Below are 26,443 nucleotides of genomic sequence, written 5' to 3'. Positions count from 1 at the left end.
AAACTGACGTGGTCCACCAACACGGACAGCGTGGTGAAGAGGGCGCAGCAGCGCCTCTTCCACCTCCGGAGGCTGAAGAAATTTGTCTTGTCACCAAAAACAGTCAAACTTTTATAGATGCGCAGTCGGCGGTGCGGCAACTGCTCCGCCCACAGCCGCGGGGCTCTCAAGAGGGTAGTAAGTTCTGCACAACGCATCGCCGGGGACGGGCTACCTGCCCTCAAGGACACCTACACCATCCAATGTCCCAGGAAGGCCAAAAAGATCATCGGGGACCGCAATCACCCAATAGGGGGGCCTGTTCACCCCGCTATCATCCAGAGGGCGAGGTCAGTGCAGGTGCATCAAAGCTGGGACCGAAAGACTGAGGGACAGCTTCTATCTCAAGGCCATCAGACTGTTAAACAGCCATCACTAACATTGAGTGGCTGCTGCCAACATACTGACTCAAATCTCTAGCCACTTTAATAATAAAAATTGGATGTAATACATGTATCACTATTCACTTTAGACAATGCCACTTTATATAATGTTTACCCTACATTACTCATCTCATATGTATATACTGTACTCTATACCATCTACTGCATCCTGCCTATGCCATTCGGCCATCGCTCATCCATATATTTATGTGTACATATTCTTATTCATTCCTTTACACTTACTTCTGTGTATAAGGTAGTTGTTGTGAAATTGTTAGATTACTTGTTAGATATTACGGCATGGTCGGAACTAGAAGCACAAGCATTTCGCTACACTTGCATTAACATCTGCTAACCATGTGTATGTGGCAAATACATTTGATTTGATTTGATTTGAAATAGACAGAAGCGTGCTATATGGCAGACCAATCCAAACACATCTCTCGGCATGTCCAGCCCACTCATTATCTCAGCCAATCATGGCTAGCGGGAAGGTTGTGGACTTTTCTGTGGCTAAACCAACTAGGCTCCTAATTGAACAATATTATTAGTATTTACAGATGACATACAGGTCTGTTAATAAGGCACATGAAAGTTCACATGTTTGAGAACGCATTTGGTAGAAAAACAAGTTTACGTTCAAACGGCTCTCCTGTGTAGTACTGACCCGCGACATACGCCTAGTTTCCTGAAACATGTCACATATATTAACTCCAAATGTAGTCTGAACATTGTAATATGGCATAGCTGGTATGACTCTCTTGACATTAGTTAACTGCCTGGTAGAGTTCGGTTATTTCCAAAATATAAAGTGGAATAAAAAAAATATATACTTTTGGAAATTCATTTTTGAGTTGTAAGTAATAGGAATTTAAGATGAAATCATTTTTTCAACATGTTTTTCAAGAAGAGACAGTTAAAGGTGTAAAGAACCATGATCGTAAGGTTCTAATTGAAACCTTTCATGGTGCCATAAAGAACCCTTTCATAAGGTTCTATAAAGGTTCTGGGAACTGGTGACAGGTTGCCGCTTATCAAACCAATCAACTTTTTTGCATAGGTGGAGCTCCAAACAGAGGTTTTGTTTCTGAAAAATGTTCAGCATCAAGCTAGGTATCACAAGATAAGAAACTAATGGTGAGTGTTATATGCAAGCCCTGCCACTCAAACACAAACTCTCCTACTGAAGTTCTTTAGACTTCCAATAGTCAAGACAACGAAATGACATTTGGAAGGATGGCCTTGTGAAACTACATCACGGCATATGTCCTTTTGCCAGTGCATATGAAAATTGACAGTTGGGCAGTTGATAAGATGGTATATCTTCATGCAGTATGCGCTAATGGCATACCATAGGAACATTCCATAGACTTGTACAAATGTCCATCTGAACTGAATTATGAAATAATTATTCAAGTTGAGGGAGACAGTTACATCATTGGGACACATAATATTTGTCAGACATCACCTTGCAGTATTCTGACCCAATCATATTGTTTGTATAGTTTGTTATTGTCTCAGATTCCAGAGAGACCTGTTAGCACTAACATGCAAGGCTCTGTAATAATGACACGTCACTCTAACAATTAAAGGTATCAAACAAGATCACACACACACACACACACACGCACACACACACACACACACACACACACACACACACACACACACACACACAATCACACACACACACACAATCACACACACACACACACACACACACACACACACACACACACACACACACATCTAGTATACTGTGATTTCATATTACATCAGCAAAACTCAACCTGTGCTCTGTGAATGACGTTCAAAACTCTAAGGAATTCTACCAATTTAAGGTGTTGGAGACACACAAATGCTTTACTCCAGGGACCTAATAAGGCCCTAAAACAGCATAAACATTCAAAGTGAACGTGAGTACAGCTCTATTGTTATTTGTGTGAGTACAACTTCCATTAGGCCTCAGCCACAGTACAACCCTCACCCCTAAACTAGTCTTCCCTGCACAGGTCAAGAATCATGACTCTGTCACAGGTGGGATCTGAACCGTGGTTTCCTGAGTGGAAAACCAACATCTTAACCAATAGTCCTAGAGGAAAGTCCCTCTTGGACTGAGGGTGACACTGATTTAGAAGTACCTCTGCTACACATTTTAGAAGTACCTCTGACTCACCTCTGCTACACGTTTTCCATTTAAGTCATTTAGCAGATGGGCGGGTGGCATTAATTATTAAAAGTCTCAGCCTTTGGGGGTTGGGGGGGGGGTTGTTTTAAGATAAACAATTTGAAGTCAGTTCCAAAAGATATTTGATTTGGCCTTTACTACTATAGCCCATAGAAACACATTGAATAACACATTCATAAATGGCAAAAAAGACAGTCAAATAAAAATCATAAGGAATACGTTTTTGAAGTGTCTGTCCTATATAAGAAAGTTCAGGAAATATATATAGATAATTTATTTACACTTTTATTGGGGTAGGCACAAAACCTCCATACTTTCATCCATTTTTTAAACCGGTTACCTTTAGATGAGTCCCGTGACACTTGTGGGGGTTGTAGAGTAAAACGGAGAACGCCATGGTGTTCATGAGAATCCTCCCTTTTCACAACAGTTTGTAGCCAACTGGTTTTCACTGTCATTTTACAGTTTTTTTTATTTTGTATTTCCTTATCTGTTGTTTCCCTAATAACTATTTTTTTTACTTAAAAATTGCACTGTCGTTGGCCTGTAAGTAAGCATTTCACTGTAAGGTCTACACCTGTTGTATTCGGCGCACGTGACAAATGTGACCCGATTTCAGGAAACTAGGCGTATGTTGCAAGTCACGACTTCACAGGAGAGCCTTATGAACGTACATTTTTGTAGCTTATGAAAATGCAATTTTTTATAAATTTTTGCTGAAATTCCTTCTCGAACATGTGAACTTTCATGTGCCTTTATATCAAACTTGTACGTCATCTGTAAATACGAATAAAATGGTTAAATTACAAGCCTAGTTGGTTTAGCCACAAAGAAAGTCAGCAACCTTCCCGCAAGCCATGATTGGCTGAGATAATGAGTGGGCTGGACATGCCGAGAGACGAGTTTGGATTGGTCTGCAGTCTATAAAATGAGCTGCTTGTAATGCAGTCTTTTATATATATAACTTTAGCCATGGAGAACTGCAAATATGTTGCTACTACTCTCAATAATATTGCTGCCCTGAATTTATCAGGTGCTATTGACAAAGGTCAGTGGGAAAAAGTTGTGATGGACTACTTTCTAGATGACTATCGTGCCATACAATGCTGACTCTCTCACTCTGAAAATAACACGTTTTGAAATCAGTGAAACACTACCGTACATTCAAGCTATGCAAACTAAACGGAAACAACACAGGAGGTCTTATAAAAGGGGTTGCAGTCTCTCATGAAGCTTCCATGTATACAGGTAAGAATCTAGCTACAGATTCAGATATTAAACATTTCTATTTTTGTCAAAGTTGTTTTCATTGCAAGCTAAAGCTTGCTGTAAGCTAACCAGCTGGAGTTCGATGGCTGGCTTGCTAACTATCAATGAACCTAACATTATTTGGTTGACTTTAGCTTGCTATGACAATTGGTTTGTATTGCTAGTAACATTACTGTCACGACTTCTGCCGAAGTCGGGTCCTCTCCTTGTTCGGGCGGCGCTCGGCGGTCGGCGTCGCCGGTCTTCTAGCCATCGTCGATCCACTTTTCATTTTCCATTTGTTTTGTCTCGTTTTTCCACACACCTGGTTTCAATTCCCTCATTTACTTGTTGTGTATTTAACCCTCTGTTCCCCCCATGTCTTTGTGTGGGATTGTTTGTTGTAAGTGCTTGTGCCCATGTTTACTGGTGCGCATGAGGTTTTGTACCCATGTTGATTATTTTCTTGATGCCGTTGGTTTTGATATTAACCTGTTAGTGCTAGGGGGCAGTATTGACACGGCTGGATAAAAAACATACCCGATTTAATCTGATTACTACTCCTGCCCAGTAACTAGAATATGCATATAATTATTGGCTTTGGATAGAAAACACTCCAAAGATTCTAAAACTGCTTGAATGGTGTCTGTGAGTATAACAGAACTCAAATGGCAGGTCAAAACCTGAGAAGATTCTGTACAGGATGTACCCTGTCTGACCATTTCTTGGCCTTCTTTGCCATCTCTATCCATTACAAAGGATCTCTGCTGTTACGTGACACTTCCTACGGCTGCCATAGGCTCTCAGAAGGTGGCAAAAAGCTGAATCGTGGCTTTGCAGGCTCTGGCTGAAAAAAAGTAGCGCGTTTGGGTAGTGGCTGGTTACAGTACTGTGAGACTCAGGCTCGTGCCCGTGTCGACCGAATGCTTTGTTTTCTTTCCTCTGTTTACCTAAACGGAGATTCCCGGTCGGAATATTATCGCTTTTTTACGAGAAAAATGGCATAGAAATGGATTTTAAACAGCGGTTGAAATGCTTCGAAGTACGGTAATGGAATATTTCGAATTTTTTTGTCACGAATTGCGCCATGCTCATAACCCTGATTTACCATTTCGGATAGTGTCTGGAACGCACGAACAAAACGCCGCTATTTGGATATAACGATGGATTATTTTGGACCAAACCAACATTTGTTATTGAAGTAGCAGTCCTGGGAGTGCATTCTGACAAAGACAACAAAGGTAATCAAACTTTTGTAATAGTGAATCTGACTTTGGTCAGGGCTAAACTTGGTGGGTGTCTAAATGGCTAGCCGTGATGGCTGGGCTATCTACTGAGAATATTGCAAAATGTGCTTTCACCGAAAAGCTATTTTAAAATCGGACACCTCGATTGCACAAAGGAGTTCTGTATCTATAATTCTTAAAATAATTGTTATGCTTTTTGTGAACGTTTATCGTGAGTAATTTAGTAAATTTTTAGTAAATTCCCCGGAAGTTTGCGGGGGTATGCTAGTTCTGAACGTCACATGCTAATGTAAAAAGCAGTTTTTTGATATAAATATGAACTTGATTGAACAAAACATGCATGTATTGTATAACATAATGTCCTAGGTGTGTCATCTGATGAAGATCAAAGGTTAGTGCTGCATTTAGCTGTCTTCTGGGTTTTTGTGACATTATATGCTAGCTTGAAAAATGGGTGTCTGATTATTTCTGGCTGGGTACTCTGCTGACATAATCTAATGTTTTGCTTTCGTTGTAAAGCCTTTTTGAAATCGGACAGTGTGGTTAGATTAACGAGAGTCTTGTCTTTAAAATGCTGTAAAATAGTCATATGTTTGAGAAATTGAAGTAATAGCATTTCTAAGGTATTTGAAAATCGTGCCACGGGATTCAACTGGCTGTTGCGTAGGTGGGACAAATTCGTCCCGCCTAGCCCAGAGAGGCTAGCTAACATTCACTTATGTGTATGAAGTGTGTGTAATGTTAGTGTAGTTTTCTCAGAATGGCATTTTGCATTGCTAGTTATAGCCTAATGTTAGCTAGCTAACATTGAACCATTGAACCTTCATTTAGTTAGCTATGACAATCGGTTTGTATTGCTAGTTAAAGCTTGCTGTTAGCTAGCCATCTGTTAGATGGCTGGTTAGCTACAGTAGCTAACATTCCCTGTATGAACTGTGTGTAGTGATATCTCAGAACTAATTAATTTGATTATACCTTTATTTAACTTGGCAAGTCAGTTAAGGATAAATTCTTATTTTCAATGACGACCTAGGAACAGTGCCTGTTCAGGGGCAAAACGACAGATTTGTAACTTGTCATCTCGGGATTCGAACTTGCAATCTTTCGGTTACTAGTACAACGCTCTAACCACTAGGCTACACTGCCTTTTCGCAACTATTGTATAATAATGCTAAAATATTTGTATCTGGAATTTGTCTTGTAAATTATGTCTGAGTGTTGGAGTGTAGTCCTGGCTATCGTCAATAAAAAAATAATTGTGTCGTCTGGTTTAATATAAGGAATTTGAAATTATTTATACTTTTACTCTATGACAATTTAGTACTTTTTCCAACACTGGATGTTATAGCATTTATTTAACATGACCCATCAAGTGTGTAATATTTATTTAAAAAATATCTGGACACTATGTTTACCTGGAATTGTTCCTTATTGTAGCCTACTACCACTTTTAGTCTTAATCTTTACTATACTACTCACTGTTTAGCACATGACCTCACACGTGAATCCTTGAAGAGATGGGTGGGGCTGGCTTAAGAGGTTGTGAACAATGCTGAATGGGTATAGACAAAGGAGAGCACCCCAGTAGGTACCAAAGGCCCTTTTCTCAAAAATGAGTATACAAGTTGATCAACTTTCAAGGCAGAATTACTTTCCTATTCTTCCTCAATTGCGATGTATGATATACCATTTTCTAGAGTCGCTCCTTTTGTCCAATGTAAAAAAAATATATTTCAAATGTTGCAACTTAAGACCGATTTGAGCTGGTCAGTCACAAATAAACGTTGATTTGATGTCATTTTAGGCGGAAATTTAAGGGTCTGATCCTTAAGAGGTAAATAAATATGTGAATGACCACCTTACTAGTTATAACTTATTAATACATGTGTGAATAACTAGCTTACTAACAGTTACAGATGTGGGAGAAATGATACATTTATGATGAATAAACAACTTACTAATCCATTACAAATGCTTTATTACATGGTGTTATTTTAAAGTGCTACTACTGACTCTCTATATGTGACTCATTTCAGGAAACTAGGCATATGTCGCACGTCATTACTTCCCAGAAGAGGCATTTGACCGTAAACATTTACTTTAATCAATATGCGTTTTTTTGGGTTGGCAGAAATGCGTTCTGGAACATATGTGCAACTTTCATGTGCAACTTTCATGTAACAAAAGTGTATGCTATCTGTAAATACGAAAGACCAAAAATTACGAGCTTAGTTGCTTTAGTCACGGAGAAAGACAGGAACCTTGCCGCTAGCCATGATTGGCTGAGATAATGGATTGGCTGGACATGTCGAGAGATGAGTTTGGATTGGTTTTCCATGTAGCATGCTTCTGACTATAACATGAGCTGCTCAGTATGTGTAGATAATCCTTTCTACCTCTGCTTTTCTGAAAGATATCATGAAGAATTGCAAGTGTTACTACTGCTGCCCAGTTTCTGGAGGACGATCATGCCACGTTGACTCTCTCTGATTCTGAAAATTAATCAGACTATGAGGAAATCCATGATTTATGTAAAAACATTTTCATTGAACCAGACATTGTAGAGTCTTCTGATGACAATGATGGGGAAGAAACGACAATCAACAGTGTTGTTGTCATGGAAGAAATTGACCGAGATGCCCGGTGGAAGCAGAGTATGATAGCTGAGGAGATGGAGAAAAATTGTGGCTTTGATTGCAAATATGTAGAGGGATTCAAAAAGAGAGCAGAGAAGGATGTTGTATAAAACACCTATCTCCGGATTACAACCATGGTTTCCATGACAGTGTATGCTATCTGCACTCATCCATGTACTATAAATGGGTAAGAGTCTAGCAAGTAAAATTTACAGATAGTATACATTTCTAATTTTGTCAAAAGGTAGTTTTCATTGCTGGCTTGCTAGATAACATTACATCCATGATCTTTGTAGTTATATTACTCGTATCTCAGAAAGCCATTTGCATTGCTAGTTATAGCCTAATATTAGCTAACTAATATTTTTAGCAACTCGGAAATCTCTGCCTTACAACTTCAGTGCATTGATAGGCCCAGGACTAGATAAAGAAAACTAAAGCACGAAGTACCAGTGACTCGCTCAATAAGGAAGTGGTCAGATGGCGCAGATGCTACGCTACATGACTGTTTTGCTAACACAGACTGGAATATGTACCGGCATTCATCCAAAGGCATTGAGGAGTATGTCACCTCAGTCATCGGCTTCATCAATAAGTGCATCGAAGACGTCGTCCCCACAATGACCGTACGTACATATCCCAACCAGAAGCCATGGATTACAGGCAATATCCGCATCAAGCTAAAGGCTAGAGCTGCCGCTTTTGTAAGGGGCTGCGATCTGAGCTGGACAGGAGACTTCAGACATGGCAGCTAACTTATGGCCTAGCATGGCAGGATACACTAGACCTACTTGAGGGTCAGAACATACTTGGCCTTCTGGGAAGGCAGGGGACTATAAACCTGACCCTACCAGGAAGGAAGGAACCTCTCACCCTACAAGGAAGGAAGGGAACTCTGACCTTACCAGGAAGGAGGGGAACTCTGACCCAACAGGGAAGGAGGGGAACTTTCACCCTACAAGGAAGGAAGGGAACTCTGACCTTACCAGGACGGAGGGGAATGACAAAGATCTGTTAAATAGCTGTTGTCCCATTCAGGACAGGAGGTATCTCTAGTGTCTGTCAGGGGAGTAGACTGGCGACTTGGGGAGTCCCGGCTGTGATGACGCTCCAGTGGCGGAGACGATGGCTCCAGCCGGGGAGGCCTGGAGCTGTGGTGGTCATTATCTCTGGTTAGAAGGACAACGTAAAAAAGGTTGGCTGGTATGCCCTCACCCATCTGAGCGGTCGGCTGTGAATTCCCTCACACGCTATATAGTTATAACTGATTGGTCTGGTTCTGTCCTCTATGGTGCTGTCCTGTTAGAACATGATGTTTAGGCCCATCACTGTACTCTTGGTGGTCACCACCACACACACAGACACAGATGTTTCCATTTGAGGATGTTTGTATGATTTTGGTCATCCGAATGACTTAGAATCATATTTTTGTGGTTCTGTAAGGCACAAATATACACACATGTAAACAGTATTAGTTCAATCAAATATGCCGAATACTGTCAAACACTTACTTCTAAGCCCTTAACCAACAATGCGGTTCAAGAAATAGATTTAAGCAGTTGCAGTTGCCTTACCAGGTGGTGATGATAAGGGTTATGACTATGCAATATACATATATGTACATGAATAATTGGGAAATAGAATTACACTTACAACATGACTATGAAGGGCTATAAACACAGCATCAATATAAACATAAACTTAAAAATTCACCTCTTAGAGAGAGAGAAACGAATTACTTGGATTGACAAAGGGTCAAGATTCATGGCACCCTCTCTCTCCAGCCTTGTGTCAGAATCTGCCAGGCTGAGTTCTTATCAGATCTGCCCTGGCACCACGGGGTCATAAATTACTCTGCACATGCGCAAGCTCCAAGAACCGTCTGGGGTGACTCTGTGATGACTCTAGAAGCTCGCCCATGGCAGCGAAATAAAACACCTTAATAAAGGCCACTATGGAAAACGCTGTGGTAGTTGGTGCATGCAAAATACAATGTTGACCATTAAAAAAAGAGTGAAGGAAAAGCAGCCAACAAGTTCTCAGCATATGTGGGAATTAAGAGAACTTTGGCAGTATGTCGGTTGGACGTACTGCCAAATTCTCTAAAATGACATGGGGAGGCAGCTTATGGTAGAGAAATTAACATTACATTCTCCAACAACAGCTCTGGGGTACATGTAACAGTTTTGCTTCCGTCCCTCTCCTCGCCCATACCTGGGCTCAATCCAGGGACCCTCTGCACACATCAACAATTGTCACCCACGAAGCACCGTTACCCATCGCTCCACAAAAGCCGGGTCTCAGAGAGAGTGACATCACCGATTTAAATGCTGTTAGCGCCCACCCCGCTAACTATCTAGGCATTCCTCACCGGTTTAATACATACTTGCGGAAAGCATGCCAGCATTCCAATTCTCATGCTCCCTTAAAACTTGAGACATCTGTTGTGTTGTGTGACAACACTGCATATTTTAGAGCAGCCAGATGGAAGCCACACCACAGTAAAAGGCACATAATAGCCTTGGAGTTTGTCAGAAGGCACCTAAAGGACACTCAGACCATGAGAAACAAGATTCTCTGGTCTGATGAAACCAAGATTGAACTCTTTGGCCAGAATGCCAACCGTCATTTCTGGAGGAAACCTGGCACCATCCCTACAGTGAAGTATGGTGGTGGCAGCATCATGCTAAGGGGATGTTTTTCAGTGGCAGGGACTGAGAGACAAGTCACGATTAAGGGAGCAAAGTACAGAGAGACACTTGATGAAAACCTGTTCCAGAGAGCTCAGGATCTCAAACTGGGTCGAAGGTTCACCACCCAAGAGAACAACGACCCTAAGCACACAGCCAAGACAATGCATGATTGGCTTCAGGACCAGTCTCTGAATGTGCTTGAGTGGCCCAGCCAGAGCCTGGACTAGAACCTAATCGAACATCTGTGGAGAGACCTGAAAATAGCTGCAGCAACACTTCCCATCCAACCTGACAGAGCTTGAGAGGATCTGCAGAGAAGAATGGGAGAAACTCCCCAAATACAGGTCTGCCAAGCTTGTAGCGTCATACCCTGCAATCGCTGGCAAAGATTCTTCAACAAGGTACAGAGTAAAGGGTCAAAATACTTAGGGCTCTCCAGAGGGTGGTGCGGTCTGCCCAACGCATCTCCGGGGGCACATTTCCTGCCTTCCAGGACACCTACAGTACCCAATGTTACAGGAAGGACAAAAACATCATCAAGGACATCAACCACCCGAGCCACGGTCTGTTCACCCTGCTACCATCCATAAAGCGAGGTCAGTACAGGTGCATCAAAGCTGTGACCGAGAGACTGAAAAACAGCTTCTATCTCAAAGCCATCAGACTGTTAAATAGCCATCACAGGCCGACTACCACCCGGTTACTCAACCCTGCACCTTAGAGGATGCTGCCCTATGTACATATACACGGAATTACTGGTGACTTTAAATTGAACACTAATCACTCTAATAATGTTTACATACTATTTTACCCATTTCATATGTACATACTGTATTCTACTGAATTTTTTGTCAATACCACTCAGACATTGCTTGTCCTAATATTTATATATTTCTTAATTCCCTTCTTTTACTTTTAGAATTGTGTGTATTATTGTGAATTGTTAGATACTACTGCACTGTTGGAGATACTGTAGGAACCAAAGCATCTCGCTTCACCCGCAATAACATCTGACAAATATGTGTATGTGACCAATAACATTTGATTTTAATTTGATTTTGTAGTGTATTAATAAAACAGTTCAGATGGACATTTTAATGTCTATGGAATGTTCCTATGAAATGTCACAATTTTGATAGCATTTGCTATACGTTTGTACACCATAAACTTATGGCTTATCAACTTCCCTACTGTCAACTTTCCTACACACTGGCCAGCTGACATGTGACGTGTCGTCATGTGTCCTGAGGTTGTGGATTTTGGTCCAAACTGAGCTTTGACATCCCATGTAAAATAGCCTTTGAGTGACAAAAACATCACCCATGTTGTATTTTCCCCATTAAAATGCTCAATTGTGTAAATGTACCTTTTCTCTCAGCTCTATCAGTAAGGCTGAAGGACAGGCTAGGTGGGCACAGCAACATCCAATCCTGTCATACATTACATCATGCTTTCACAAAAAATGTGTTTAACAAACCGTTTGTTCAATTCTGTGCTCACTTGTGTATGTTTTGTTGGTGTGTGTGTGTGTGTGTGTGTGTGTGTGTGTGTGTGTGTGTGTGTGTGTGTGTGTGTGTGTGTGTGTGTGTGTGTGTGTCTGTGTGTGTGTGTGTGTGTGTGTGTGCGTGTGTGCGTGAAGATAGATCCTGAGGAGGGGAGTTTCTGTCAGTAACTCAGGGATAAATAGAGAGGCAGAGCTCAGAGCTTGTCAGACGGTGGACCTGACAGGGTCACACACAGGACCAAGCAGGAGAAGGACCTCAGCATTTTTACCTTTTATTACAAATGGAGGAAAACAAAGATGTTCAGTACTGTTTTCAAGACGGAAACTCTTCTTGCAGAAAGGCTTTGCTAAAGACATCTATCTACATAACACTGTACATCTTCTTCTCATTGATTTCAGCAGTTACAGTATTTTTGAACATACTGGTGATCATCTCCATCTCTCACTTCAAGCAGCTCCACACTCCAACCAACCTGCTCATCCTCTCTCTGGCTGCGTCAGATCTCCTGGTGGGACTGATTGTGATACCAGCAACGACTGTAGCAATAATGGAAGCATGCTGGGGTTTTGGGGAATATTTCTGTGCGTTTCAGATCTACAGTACTTTGTTATGTACTTCTTTATCTCTAGGCAATTTGGTCTTGATATCTATTGACCGCTATGTTGCTGTGTCTGATCCCTTATTGTACCACTCTAAAATAACAACAACAAGAATGATGTGTTGTATATCCGTTACCTGGTGTTGTTCTATCATATACGATGCTGTTATTATAAAAAACGTAGTAAATGTACAGGTACCAAGTAGATGTTTGACAGAATGTTTTATTGTTGAAGGAATAACCTGGGGTAATATCATTGACGTTGTATTTACAATGGTTGTCCCGTGCTCTATTATTATAACACTTTATATGACAATCTTTGTGGTGGCCAGATCACAGGCCAGAAAGGTGTTTTCTAAAGAGGCTGCCAGTGTGTCTGGTGTTAAAACTGTACGGGCAAATAAATCTGAGAGAAAAGCAGCAAAAACTCTTTCTATTGTTGTTTTGAACTATTTCATTTGTTGGATTCCAACTCTATTTATTAACTTTTTTTCATTTTTTTTAATTGACAATTTTTTATCATATTTCATAATTTTTCTGCCACTAGTTAATTCCTTAATTAATCCAATAATTTATGCTTTCTTTTATCCATGGTTCAAAGTGACAGCTAAACTTTTATTAACTTTGAAGATAAGACGTTCATAGTTCCTAAAATTTTATTCCCTACGTTGGCAATCATAGGTTTGATAGTTTATTTTCTACAATTGTTGTAAGTATTTATTTCATGTAGCAATACACTGACATTACTTACCTCAGTGTTGTCATCATAGATACATGTGGTGTTGATACAGATTGATTTGGATTGGAATGGAATGGAATGACTTGGAGAAGGCCCTTGTTTTATAAAGGATACTGTAGTCATTATGGATTGTGTACTCCAAATACCTAAGGCTGTGGTTGTTCCGTGTTACTTAATGATAAATAGTAAGCCTTCTAATAGTACATTTTGAGGACGTCATGAGTCATTCTATATGTTGTTTAACAGCTCCCTCTAGTGGCTCAATTGTGACACAACGTCTTCATCAAGTTTATTAAAGTTGAAATGTACAACACTGCATGATATCAGATGACGTCCAGATCTAAATAAATTGTGTATTGTGTAAGTAGTTGATGGTAAAATGTAAGAATATGCAATTATGGGTAACACTTTATAATAACATTCAGTAATAAACCATCTGTAAGGCATTTACAGTTTGCTCACCATTTAATATTAAGGCCACATTTGTGAAATGTTACTCAGCTAGGTATTATCACATTTATAAATAACTACTATAGTATATACATTAATTATTCAACACAACAGAGCAGGAGACCACAGCATACACTTGAACCTCAACATACTGGTTATGAACACTACCACTACTCTCACTACCACTACTCTCACTACCATTACTCTCACTACCATTACTCTCACTAGCACTACTCTCACTACATCACTGCTGCTAGGTCAGGGGTCACACCAGAGCAGCTCTCTCAGAAGCTGTTTACTCTGAATGAATATAGAGATTGGGCAACACACTAAATAGTTTATAATGGATTAGTAAATTGTTTATTATCATTTCTCTTATATTTATTTTAGTAAGCTAGTTATTCACACATTTATAAACAACTTTTATAGTCTGTAACAATGATTCAGAAGATCATTCGTCAGATGTTTAATAAATATTCTTATGAACCGTGATTGTTAGTGATTGTTAGTAAAGTAGTTTTGCAGTCCCTCATCTAATGTGAGGACTATTCATACTTTCTTAATACTTTATAAATGTTTTGAACAGTGACCAGTGTAATTTATCACAAAAAGATGGACATGCTATTGGTAGACATTCCAGCAGTACCTGATGCTCCTTAAGTTCCCAAAATGACCTAGAACATATCAGTGGTTAAACAATAAGCAACACAACTTGAATATGAAAAAAGATATATTGAACATTTATTTGAAAACAGTCACACTGTTGTAATAGTGTGCTGAAGGAAGTAACGTGTTTGTCTGAAAATGATAACATTCTTGTTTCTAGGAAGTGACTGATTGCACTCATTAGTATCAAATCAAATCAAATTGTATTGGTCAAAAACATGTGTTTAGGAGATGTTATTGCGAGTGTTGCTAAGTGCTATGCATCTAGTTCTGACAGTGCAGCAAATCTAACAAGTAATATCTAACAATTGCACAACAAATACCTAATACACACAAATCTAAGTAAAGGACTGGAATTAAGAATATATGAATATACGGATGAGCAATGTCAGAGTGGCATAGACTAAGAGCAGTTCATAGACTGCTGACAGGGTAAGGGAACCAATATCTAAATACATAATTTAACTTAACATTACGTTTCAAGGGTTATTACCTTTAATATACTACAAAATCAAATCAAAATCAAATTTTATTGGTCACAAACACATGCTTAGCAGATGGTATTGCGGGTGTAGTGAAATGCATTTCTTCCTAGCTCCAACAGTGCAGTAGTATCTAACAATTCACAACGATTGTCACGTCCTGACCAGTAAAGGGGTTATTTGTTATTATAGTTTGGTCAGGACGTGGCAGGGGGTATTTGTTTTATATGGTTTGGGGTGTGTGTGTATGTAGAGGGGTGTTTGATTTATGTATTCCGGGGTTTTGGTCATTGTTCTATGTTTGTATATTTCTATGTCTGTTCTAGGGTGTTTAGATCTGTGTTTAGGTAATTGGGATTGGGGCCTTCAATTGGAGGCAGCTGTCTATCGTTGCCTCAGATTGAAGGTCCTATAATTAGGAATGTGTTTGTCATGGGATTTGTGTGAGATTATTCTTTGCATAGATAGCTGTGTGTTGCCTGCAAGACTGTTTGTCGTCCGTTCATTGTTTTCGTGTTTTATTTTGTAAAATAAACATGAGCATTCACGTACCCAATGCGTCTTGGTCCATTCACTACGACGACCGTGACAACAATACACACAAATCTAAAAGTAAAAGAATGGAAATAAGAAATATATAAATATTTGGACAATCAATGTCTTAGTGGTATTGACAAAAAATACAGCAGAATACAGTATATACACATATGAGATGAGTAATGCAGTATGTAAACATTATTAAAGTGACCAGGGATTCCATGTCTATGTACAGACTGTAGGACAGCATCCTCTAAGGTGCAGGGTTCAGTAACTGGGTGGTAGTTGCCTAGCGATGGGTATTTAACAGTCTGATAGCTTTGAGATAGAAGCTGTTTTTCAGTCTCTCGGTCCCAGCTTTGATGCATCTGTACTGATCTCTCCTTCCGGATGATAGCGGGCTGAACAGGCCGTGGCTCGGGTGGTTGATGCCCTTGATGATTTTTTTGGCCTTCCTGTGACATCGGGTACTGTAGATGTCCTGGAGGGCAGGCAGAGTGCCCCCGGTGATGCGTTGGTCAGAGCGCACTACCTTCTGGACATCCCTAAGTTTTCTGACTCTTTACTCAGTACCTTGTTGAAGCATCTTTGCCAGCGAATACAGGGTATGACGCTACAAGCTTGGCACACCTGTATTTGGGGAACTTCTCCCATTCTTCTCTGCAGATCCTCTCAAGCTCTGTCAGGTTGGATGGGGAACGTCGCTGCACAGCTATTTTCAGGTCTCTCCACAGACGTTCGGTCAGGTTCTAGTCCAGTCTCTGGCTGATCCATTCAAGCACATTCAGAGACTTTTCCCGAAGCCACTCCTGCATTGCCTTGAATATGTGCTTAGGGTCGTTGTTCTGTTGGAAGGTGAACCTTTGACCCCGTCTGAGATCCTGAGAGCACTGGAGCAGGTTTTCATCAAATCATAAAATCAAATCAAATTTTATTTGCCACATATACATGGTTAGCAGATGTTAATGCGAGTGTAGCGAAATGCTTGTGATTCTATTTCCGACCATGCAGTAATATCTAACAAGTAATCTAACCTAACAATTTCACAACAACTACCTTATACACACAAGTGTAAAGGAATGAGTAAGAATATGTACATAAAAATGTATGAATGAGTGATGGCCGAACGGCATAGGCAAGATGCAGTAGATGGTATAGAGTACAGTATTTACACATGAGATGAGTATTGTAGGATATGTAAACATTATATAATGTGGCATTGTTTAAAGTGGCTAGTGATACATTTATACCATCTCCTGCATCTTGCCATCTTGATGTAATAAATGTATCACTAGCCACGTTAAACAATGCCATTTTATATAATGTTTACATACCCTACATTACTCATCTCATGTGTATATACTGTACTCTATACCATCTACTGCATCTTGCCATCTTGATGTAATAGAGTACAGTATATACACATGAGATGAGTAATGTAGGGTATGTAAACATTATATAAAATGGCATTGTTTAAAGTGGCTAGTGAATCATTTATTACATACATTTTTCCATTATTAAAGTGGTTAGAGTTGAGTCAGTATGTTGGCAGCAGCCACTCAATGTTAGTGATGGCTGTTTAACAGTCTGATGGCCTTGAGATAGAAGCTGTTTTTCAGTCTCTCGGTCCCCGCTTTGATGCCCCTGTACTGACCTCGCCTTCTGGATGATAGCGGGGTGAACAGGCAGGTGGCTCGGGTGGTTGTTGTCCTTGATGATCTTTCTGGCCTTCCTGTGACGTCGGGTGGTGTAGGTTTCCTGGAGGGCAGGTAGTTTGCCCCCGGTGATGCGTTGTGCAGACCTCACTACCCTATGGAGAGCCTTCCAGTTATGGGCGGAGCAGTTGCCATACCAGGCAGTGAAACAGCCCAACAGGATGCTCTCGATTGTGCATCTGTAAAAGTTTGTGAGTGTTTTTGGTGACAAGTCGAATTCCTTCAGCCTGCTGAGATTGAAGAGGCGCTGCTGCGCCTTCTTCACCACGCTGTCTGTGTGGGTGGACCATTTCAGTTTGTCCGTGATGTGTACGCCGAGGAACATAACCTCTCTTAACCTCTACTCAACAGCCAGTTGAATCCCGTGGCGCGTTATTCAAATACCTTAGAAATGCTATTACTTCAATTTCTCAAACATATGACTATTTTACAGCATTTTAAAGACAAGACTCTCGTTAATCTAACCACACTGTCCGATTTCAAAAAGGCTTTACAACGAAAGAAAAACATTAGATTATGTCAACAGAGTAACCAGCCAGAAATAATCAGACACCCATTTTTCAAGCTAGCATATAATGTCACATAAACCCAAACCACAGCTAAATGCAGCACTAACCTTTGATGATCTTCATCAGATGACAATCTTAGGACATTATGTTATACAATACATGCATGTCTGTTCAATCAAGTCATATTTATATCAAAAAACAGCTTTTTACATTAGCAGGTGACTAGCATGTGACTAGCATTCCCACCGAACACTTCCGGTGAATTTACTAAATTACTCACGATAAACGTTCACAAAAAACATAACAATTATTTTAAGAATTATAGATACAGAACTTCTCTAAGCACTCGATATGTCCGATTTTATAATAGCTTTTCGGTGAAAGCACATTTTGCAATATTCTAAGTAGATAGCGCGGCATCACAGGGCTCGCTATTTAGACACCCAGCAAGTTTAGCCCTGACCAAAGTCAGATTTACTATAAGAAAAATGTTATTACCTTTGCTGTCTTCGTCAGAATGCACTCCCAGGACTTCTACTTCAATAACAAATGTTGGTTTGGTCGCAAATAATCCATTGTAATATCCAAATAGCGCCGTTTTGTTCGTGCGTTCAAGACACTATCCGAAAGGGTAAATAAGGGTTACGAGCACGACGCATTTCGTGACAAAGAAATTCTAAATATTCCATTACCGTACTTCGAAGCATGTCAACCGCTGTTTAAAATAAATTTTTATGCCATTTTTCTCGTTAAAAAGCGATAATATTCCGACCGGGAAATCGTTTTTTATTACAAAGAGAGTGAAAGTAAAAGCATGCTATCCCCCCATGCACGAGCCTCAGTCTAATGGCCCTCTGATAGAGCACTTGCCAAACGCGCTAGTGTGTTTCAGTCTGGGCCTTGAATTACGTCATTCAGCTTTTTCCCGGGTTCTGAGAGCCTATGGGAGCCGTAGGAAGTGTCACGTCATGCCAGAGATCCCCTGTTTTTGTTAGAGATTATCAAGGAGGGAAAGAAATGGTCAGACAGGCCACTTCCTGTAAGGAATCTTCTCAGCTTTTGGCCTGCCAAATGAGTTCTGTTATACTCACAGACACCATTCAAACAGTTTTAGAAACTTTAGGGTGTTTTCTATCCAAAGCCAATAATTATATGCATATTCTAGTTACTGGGCAGGAGTAGTAACCAGATTAAATCGGGTACGTTTTTTATCCGGCAGTGCCCTCTCCACTACTGTCCCGTCAATGTGGATAGGAGGCTGCTCCCTCTGCTGTTTCCTGAAGTCCACGATCATCTCCTTTGTTTTGTTGACATTGAGTGTGAGGTTATTTTCCTGACACCAAACTCCGTGGGCCATCACCTACTCCCTGTAGGCCGTCTCGTCATTGTTGGTTATCAAGCCTACCACTGTAGTGTCGTCTGCAAACTTGATGATTCAGTTGGAGGCGTGCATGGCCAAGCAGTCGTGGGTGAACAGGCAGTACAGGAGAGGGTTGAGAACGCACCCTTGTGGGGCCACAGTGTTGAGGATCAGCAGGGTGGAGATGTTGTTACCTACCCTCACCACCTGGGGGCAGCCCGTCAGGAAGTCCAGGACTTAGTTGTACAGGGCGGGGTCGAGACCCAGGGTTTCGAGCTTAATGACGAGTTTGGAGGGTACTATGGTGTTAAGTGCTGAGCTGTAGTCGATGAACAGCATTATTACATAGGTATTCCTCTTGTCCAGATGGGTTAGGGCAGTGTGCAGTGTGATTGAGATTGCGTCGTCTGTGGACCTATTGGGGCGGTAAGCAAATTGGAGTGGGTCTAGGGTGTCAGGTAGGGTGGAGAGTATATGGTCCTTGACTAGTCTCTCAAAGCACTTCATGATGATGGAAGTGAGTGCTACGAGGCGGTAGTCATTTAGCTCAGTTACCTTAGCTTTCTTAGGGAACAGGAACAGTGGTGGCCCTCTTGAAGCATGTGGGAACAGCAGACTGGGATAAGGATTGATTGAATATGTCTGTAAACGCACCAGCCAGCTGGTCTGCGCAAGCTCTGAGGATGCGGCTGGGGATGCCATCTGGGCCTGCAGCCTTGCGATGGTTAACACGTTTAAATATTTTACTCACGTTGGCTGCAGTGAAGGAGAGCCCGCAGGTTTTGGTAGCGGCCGTGTCAGTGGCACTGTATTGTCCTCAAAGCGAGCAAAGAAGTTGTTTAGTCTGTCTGGGAGCAAGACATTGTGGTCCGCGATGGGGATGGTTTTTCTTTTGTAGTCCGTGATTGAGATCAAGGATCTCTCTGTACTTTGCTCCGTTCATCTTTTCCTTTATCCTGACTAGTCTCTCAGTCCCTTCCACTGAAAAACATCCCGACGGCATGATGCTGCCACCACCATGCTTCACCGTAGGGATGGTGCCAGGTTTCCTCCAGATGCGACGCTTGGCATTCAGGCCAAAGAGTTTAATTTTGATTTCATCAGACCAGAGAATCTTGTTTCTCATGGTCTGATAGTCCTTTTCGCAAACTCCAAGGCTGTTATGTGCCTTTTACTGTGGTGTGGCTTCAGTCTGGCCACTCTACAATAAAGGCCTCATTGTTGGAGTGCTGCAGAGATATTTGTTATTCTGAAAGGTTTTCCCTTCTCCACAGAGGAACACTGGAGCTCTCTCAGAGTTACCATCTGGTTCTTGGTCACCTCCCTGACCAAGGCCCTTCTCCCCCGATTGCTCAGTTTGGCTGGGCGGCCAGCTCTAGGAAGATTCTTTGTGGTTCCAAACTTCTTCCATTTAAGAATGATGGACGCCATTGTGTTCTTGGGGTCCTTCAATGCTGCAGAAATGTTTTGTTACCTTTCCCCAGATCGGTGCCTCGACACAATCCTGTCTAGGAGCTCTACAGACAATTCCTTCCTGTCTTGGTTCAGGCTCTGACATGAACTGTCAAATGTGGGACCTTATATAGACAGGTGTGTGACTTTTCAAATCATGTCCAATTAATTGAATCAACCACAGGTGGACTCCAATCAAGTTGTAGAAACATCTCAAGGATGATCAATGGAAACAGGATGCTCCTTAGCTCAATTTCGAGTCATAGCAAAGGGTCTGAATACTTATGTAAATGAGGTATTTCTGTTTTTATTTGCAAATACAATTGCAAGAAATTCTAAAAAACAGTTTATGGGGTATTGTGTGTGGACCGATGACAGAAAAAAATATGTTAATCAATTTTAGAATAGTGCTGTAACGTAACAAAATGTGGAAAAAGTCAAGGGGTATAAATACTTTCTGAATGTACTGTATGTATGAAAATACCCTCAAATAAAAGGTGACATTCTATCATGTCGCCTCATATTTAACATTTGATCTCATATCCAATGTGCTTGAGTAAAGACAAAAAAATGTAATTGTTTTCCTGCGGATTGAAACAGGGGCCAGGGATTATTTTCAGTATGTACAGTGACCAGAGGAAGTCACTATCAATCACAATCTGTGACAGAGGGATAACTTGACTTATTCTATACTGAACAAAAATATAAATGCAAGATTTTGCTGAGTTACAGTCATATAAGGGATTCAGTCAAATTTCTGCCCTGTTAGAGCTGTCCCGGTCAACTGTAAGCACTGTGAAGTAGAAACATCTAGGTGCCCGCACAAGCTCACAGAACTGGAAGGCTGAGTTCTGCAGCGCATACCGAGTAAAAATCCTCTGTCCTTGGTTTCACATCTCACTACCGAGATCCAAACTGCCTCTGGAAGCAACATCAGCACAATATCTGTTAGTCGGGAGCTTCATGAAATGTGTTTCCATGGCCAAGCAGCCGAACACAAGCCTAAGATCACCATGCTCAATGCCAAGTGACGGCTCGAGTGGTGTAAAGCACACCGCCATTGGACTCTGGAGCAGTGGAAACACGTTCTCTGGAGTGATGAATCACGCTTCACTATCTGGCAGTCTGACAGACGAATCTGGGTTTGGCGGATGCCAGGGGAACTCTACCTGCCCCAATGCATAGTGCCAATTGTAAAGTTTCCAGTAAGTTACTGAACATTTTACAGGAAATGTTTTACGGTGTGGTTCCAGTTGCACCTACTGGGACAGCACCAGTCTGCAGTTTGCCTCGTGGCACCATATACAGGGAAATGCTGAGGGCCTGTTGGACCAGGAGGAATCTTGGTTCCCACTGGATTTTCATTTCCAACTGAAAGAGAAAGCTGCTCCACTGGCTGTAGGACGGACATGTTGAAGAACAGCTGTTTCTCTACACAGACGTGGCAGCTGCCGCTTCAGATTGACAAAACCAGACATATTAGCTTCACACTCCTGAAGTAGGAACCTAGGTTTCAATTTACAATATTTGGAATGTCAAAGTCAATATAGACCTCGATCTGCATAAACAAACCAAATGTTGTCTGACTTTGTCCCTCTGGCTTTCTATTTTATTGGTCAATTTTGGCCCAAAATCAATGGGAGTGAAGGAACTCAAGATGCAACTGTTTTCAAAATGGTATCTCTTAAATATCAAACATGTTATAATATGGATTGTGTACGCCCATGTAGCTCAATAATTACTTTGTCTCAAATTGTAATTCAGAAAACATAAAAAAAAACATATTCCTCTATCATTCACGAATCCTAAAGGGGCAATCTGCAGTTCAAACAACAACAAAGCGGCCACCCCACCACCTTTTTAGGTAAACATTTTAGGGATGGACTGAAGAAATGTAACTATTCTCCTGAGTGGCGCAGTGGTCTAAGGCACTGCATCTCAGTACTAGAGGCGTCACTACTGGATGGAAAAATACTGAGGATAATAGCGGTCGATATTTCCACTCCTATTTGCAATATTTTCAATTTAAGCCTACTCGAATGTGTGTGCCCCCAGGCTTGGAGGGAAGCATAAGTCATTCCGCTACCTAAGAATAGTAAAGCCCCCTTTACTGGCTCAAATAGCCGACCAATCAGCCTGTTACCAACCCTTAGTAAACCTTTGGAAAAAATTGTGTTTGACCAAATACAATGCTATTTTACAGTAAAGAAATTGACAAGAAACTTTCATTATGCTTATAGAGAAGGACATTCAACAAGCAAAGCACCTACTCAAATGACTGATGATTGGCTGAGAGAAATTGATGATAAAAAGATAGTGGGGTCTGTCTTGTTAGACTTCAGAGTGGCTTTTGACATTATCGGTCATAGTCTGCTGCTGGCAAAACGTATGTGTTACGGCTTCACACCCCCTGCTATATTGTGGATGAAGCGTTATCTGCCTAACAGAACACAGAGGGTGTTCCTTAGTGGAAGCCTCTCCAACATAATTCAGATAGAATCAGGAATTCCCCAAGGCAGCTGTCTAGGCCCATTACTTTTTTTCAATCTTTACTAATGAATTGCCACTGGCTTTGAGAAAAGCCAGAATGTCTATGTATGCGGATGACTCAACACTATACATGTCAGCTACTACAGTGACTGAAATGACTGCAACACTTAACATAGAGTTGTGGTTAGTTTCAGAGTGGGTGGCAAGGAATAAGTTAGTCCTAAATATTTCTAAAGCGAAAAGCATTGTATTTGGGACAAATCATTCACTAAACCCTAAACCTCAACTAAATCTTGTAATAAATAATGTGAAAATTGAGAAAGTTGAGGTGACTAAACTGCTTGGAGTTACCTTGGATTGTAAACTGTCATGGTCAAAACATATTGATACAACAGTAGCTAAGATGGGAAGAAGTACAGTTGAAGTCGGAAGTTTACATACACTTAGGTTGGAGTCATTAAAACTCGTTTTTCAACCAATCCACAAACTTCTTGTTAACAAACTATAGTTTTGGCAAGTCGGTTAGGACATCTATTTTGTGCATGACACAAGTAATTTTTCCAACAATTGTTTACAGACACATTATTTCACTTATAATTCACTGTATCACAATTCCAGTAGGTCAGAAGTTTACATACACTAAGTTGACTGTGCTATTGAACAGCTTGGAAAATTCCAGAAAATTATGTCATGGCTTTAGAAGCTTCTGATAGGCTAATTGACATCATTTTTGTCAATTGGAGGTGTACCTGTGCATGTATTTCAAGGCCCTACTTCAAACTCAGTGCCTCTTTGCTTGACATCATGGGAAAATCAAAAGATATCATCCAAGACCTCAGAAAAGAAAATTGGTGACCTCCACAAGTCTGGTTCATCCTTGAGAGCAATTTCCAAACACCTGAAGGTACCATGTTCATCTGTACAAACTATAGTAGGCAAGCATAAACACCATGGGACCACGCAGCCGTCATATCGCTCAGGAAGGAGACGCGTTCTGTCTCCTTCTTGCAAAAAGTGCAAATCAATCTCAGAACAAGAGCAAAAGACCTTGTGAAGATGCTGGAGGAAACTGTAACGGTTGTCTTCATAAATGGACCAAGGCGCAGCAGGTATGTGAATACTCATGGTTATTTATTACCAAAAAAGAGTAAAGCATCCACTTGAAAAAACAATGAAGGTGACAACAGTAACAGTTTTACAGGCTATAAACGCAGTGTAAAAACAACCACCCACAAACCCCAGTGACAAACATACTCCTACATATATGACTCCCAATCAGCAACAACGATCCCCAGCTGTTCCTGATCAGGAGTCACAAGACACACAGAACATTCAAACACACACACAAGACTGCCACGTCCTGACCCCCAAACTACTACAACAGCTCCATCTGCTGGTCAGGACGTGACAGAAACAGGTACAAAAGTATCTGTATCCACAGACATAACCTGAAAGGCCACTCAGCAGGGAAGAAGCCACTGCTCCAAAACCGCCATGAAAAAGCCAGACTACAGTTTGCAACATGGGGACAAAAATCGTACATTTTGGAGAAATGTCCTCTGGTCTGATGAAACAAAAATAGAACTGTTTGGCCATAATGACCATTGTTATATTTGGAGGAAAAAGGGGGAGACTTGCGAGCCGAAAAACACCATCCCAACCGTGAAGCACAGGGGTGGCAGCTTCATGTTGTGGGGGTGCTTTGCTGCAGGAGGGACTGATGCACTTCACAAAAAAGATGGCATCATGAGGATGGGAAATTATGTAGATATCTTGAAGCAACATCTCAAGACATCAGTCAGGAAGTTAAAGCTTGGTCGCAAATGGGTCTTCCAAATGGACAATGACCCCAAGCATACTTCCAAAGTTGTGGCAAAATGGCTTAAGGACAACAAGGTCAAGGTATTGGAGTAGCCATCACAAAGCCCTGCCCTCAATCCTATCGAAAATTTGTGGCAGAACTGAAAAATTGTGTGTGAACAAGGAGGCCTACAAACCTGTCTTAGTTACACCAGCTCTGTCAGGAGGAATGGGCCAAAATGCACCCAACTTATTGTGGGAAGCTTTTGGAAGGCTACCCGAAACATTTAACCCAAGTTAAACAATTTAAAGGCAACGCTACCAAATACTTATTGAGTGTATGTAAACTTCTGACCCACTGGGAATGTGATGGAAGAAATTAAAGCTGAAATAAATCATTCTCTCTACTATTATTCTGATATTTCACGTTCTTAAAATAAAGTGGTAATCCAAACTGACCTAAGAAAGGGGATTTTTACTCGGATTAAATGTCAGGAATTGTGAAAAACTGAGTTTAAATGTATTTGACTAAGGTGTATGTAAACTTCTGATTTCAACTGTACGTTTATAATAAAGCACTGCTCTACCTTCTTAACAGCAAAACCTAGTTTTGTCGCACCTGGACTACTTTTCAGTCGTGTGGTCAGGTGCCACAAAAAAGCACTTAGGAAATGTTGCAATTGGTTCAGAACATGGCAGCACGGCTGGCTCTTGAATGTACACCGAGAGCTAATATTAACAATATTCATGTCAGTCTCTTCTGGCTCCAAGTGGAGGAGAGATTGACTTCATCACTACAGTACTTGTATTTATGAGAGGTATTGACATGTTGAATGCACCCGAGCTGTCTGTTTGAACTACTGGTGCACAGCTCTAACACCCATACATAACCCACAAGACATGCCACAAGAGGTCTCTTCACAGCCCCCAAGTCCTGAACAGACTATGGGAGGTGATCCAGCCTCTCTCCTGACTGACGTCCCTCTAGGCCCCCCCGGCCAGAGGCACAGGAGCGTCGGGATCACTTCTGTTCCCCAGAGCATCCTAACTCCCAAGTATATGAAATCAAGAGTGCACATTCCACAACACCATGGTCTGCACCCTCCTCAGCCAGCGTCTTGACTAGCCAGAGTCAAGGAGACTCCCGCTCCAGTCGTGGAACCACAGCTAGCCTCTGTCAAGGGCCTGTTCTGGTTGCCGTCGCAGTTGTCTTTTCCTCCCTGTGTGGCTGACAGTCGGGTGCCCGAGGTTCGACTGTCTGCTACCCTGGAAACTTCAGCCACAAAGACTCCACCTGCTCTCCCTCAGGAGCCCCTCACTGCTCCTGGCCCAGAGTCCAAGCCCGCACTGAAGTCATTACCTGCTCCTTTGTTGGAGCTACAGCCTGCAGCTACAGCAGAGGTCAAGCACAGGGGTCTCTCCAGTCACAGCCTGATGGGACCGGCCAGTCCCAGGCCTGGAGTCCTGCTGGCCCAACCTTCTAGGACTGTGATAGTTCCGGCCTCCGAGGGTTCTAGCCCATGTGGGTCATCAGGCTCTTGCCCAGCTAGGTTCAAAGATACCAGTTGCTCTAGTAGGGCCAGCGCTCTACTATTCTCCAAGTCCAGCGACAGTATCCCTGGTAGGTCCAGAGTCGTTCTCTCTGTCAGGTCCAGAGTCATTCTCCCTGTCAGTTTCAGAGTCATTCTCACTGTCAGGTTCAGAGT

The 26,443-nt window shown here is 41.5% G+C and overlaps 1 protein-coding gene across 1 annotated transcript in view; it reads left to right on the top strand.

The window, feature by feature from the left end:
* The window catches only part of LOC123726154 (trace amine-associated receptor 6-like), a 107,538-nt gene extending 81,317 nt beyond the window's left edge, over window positions 1-26,221 (top strand). Inside the window, exon 3 of the mRNA XM_082970641.1 lies at window positions 25,973-26,221. Within this exon, the coding sequence (XP_082826767.1) occupies window positions 25,973-26,221 (249 nt within the window). The remainder of the gene's footprint in view (window positions 1-25,972) is intronic.
* Window positions 26,222-26,443: the final 222 nt, after the last annotated feature.

Source organism: Salmo salar, chromosome 29 (genome assembly GCF_965601325.2).
Source record: "Salmo salar chromosome 29, fSalSal1, whole genome shotgun sequence".
Classification (NCBI taxonomy): Eukaryota; Metazoa; Chordata; class Actinopteri; order Salmoniformes; family Salmonidae; genus Salmo; species Salmo salar.
This window is presented reverse-complemented; position numbering and strand designations above follow the sequence as displayed.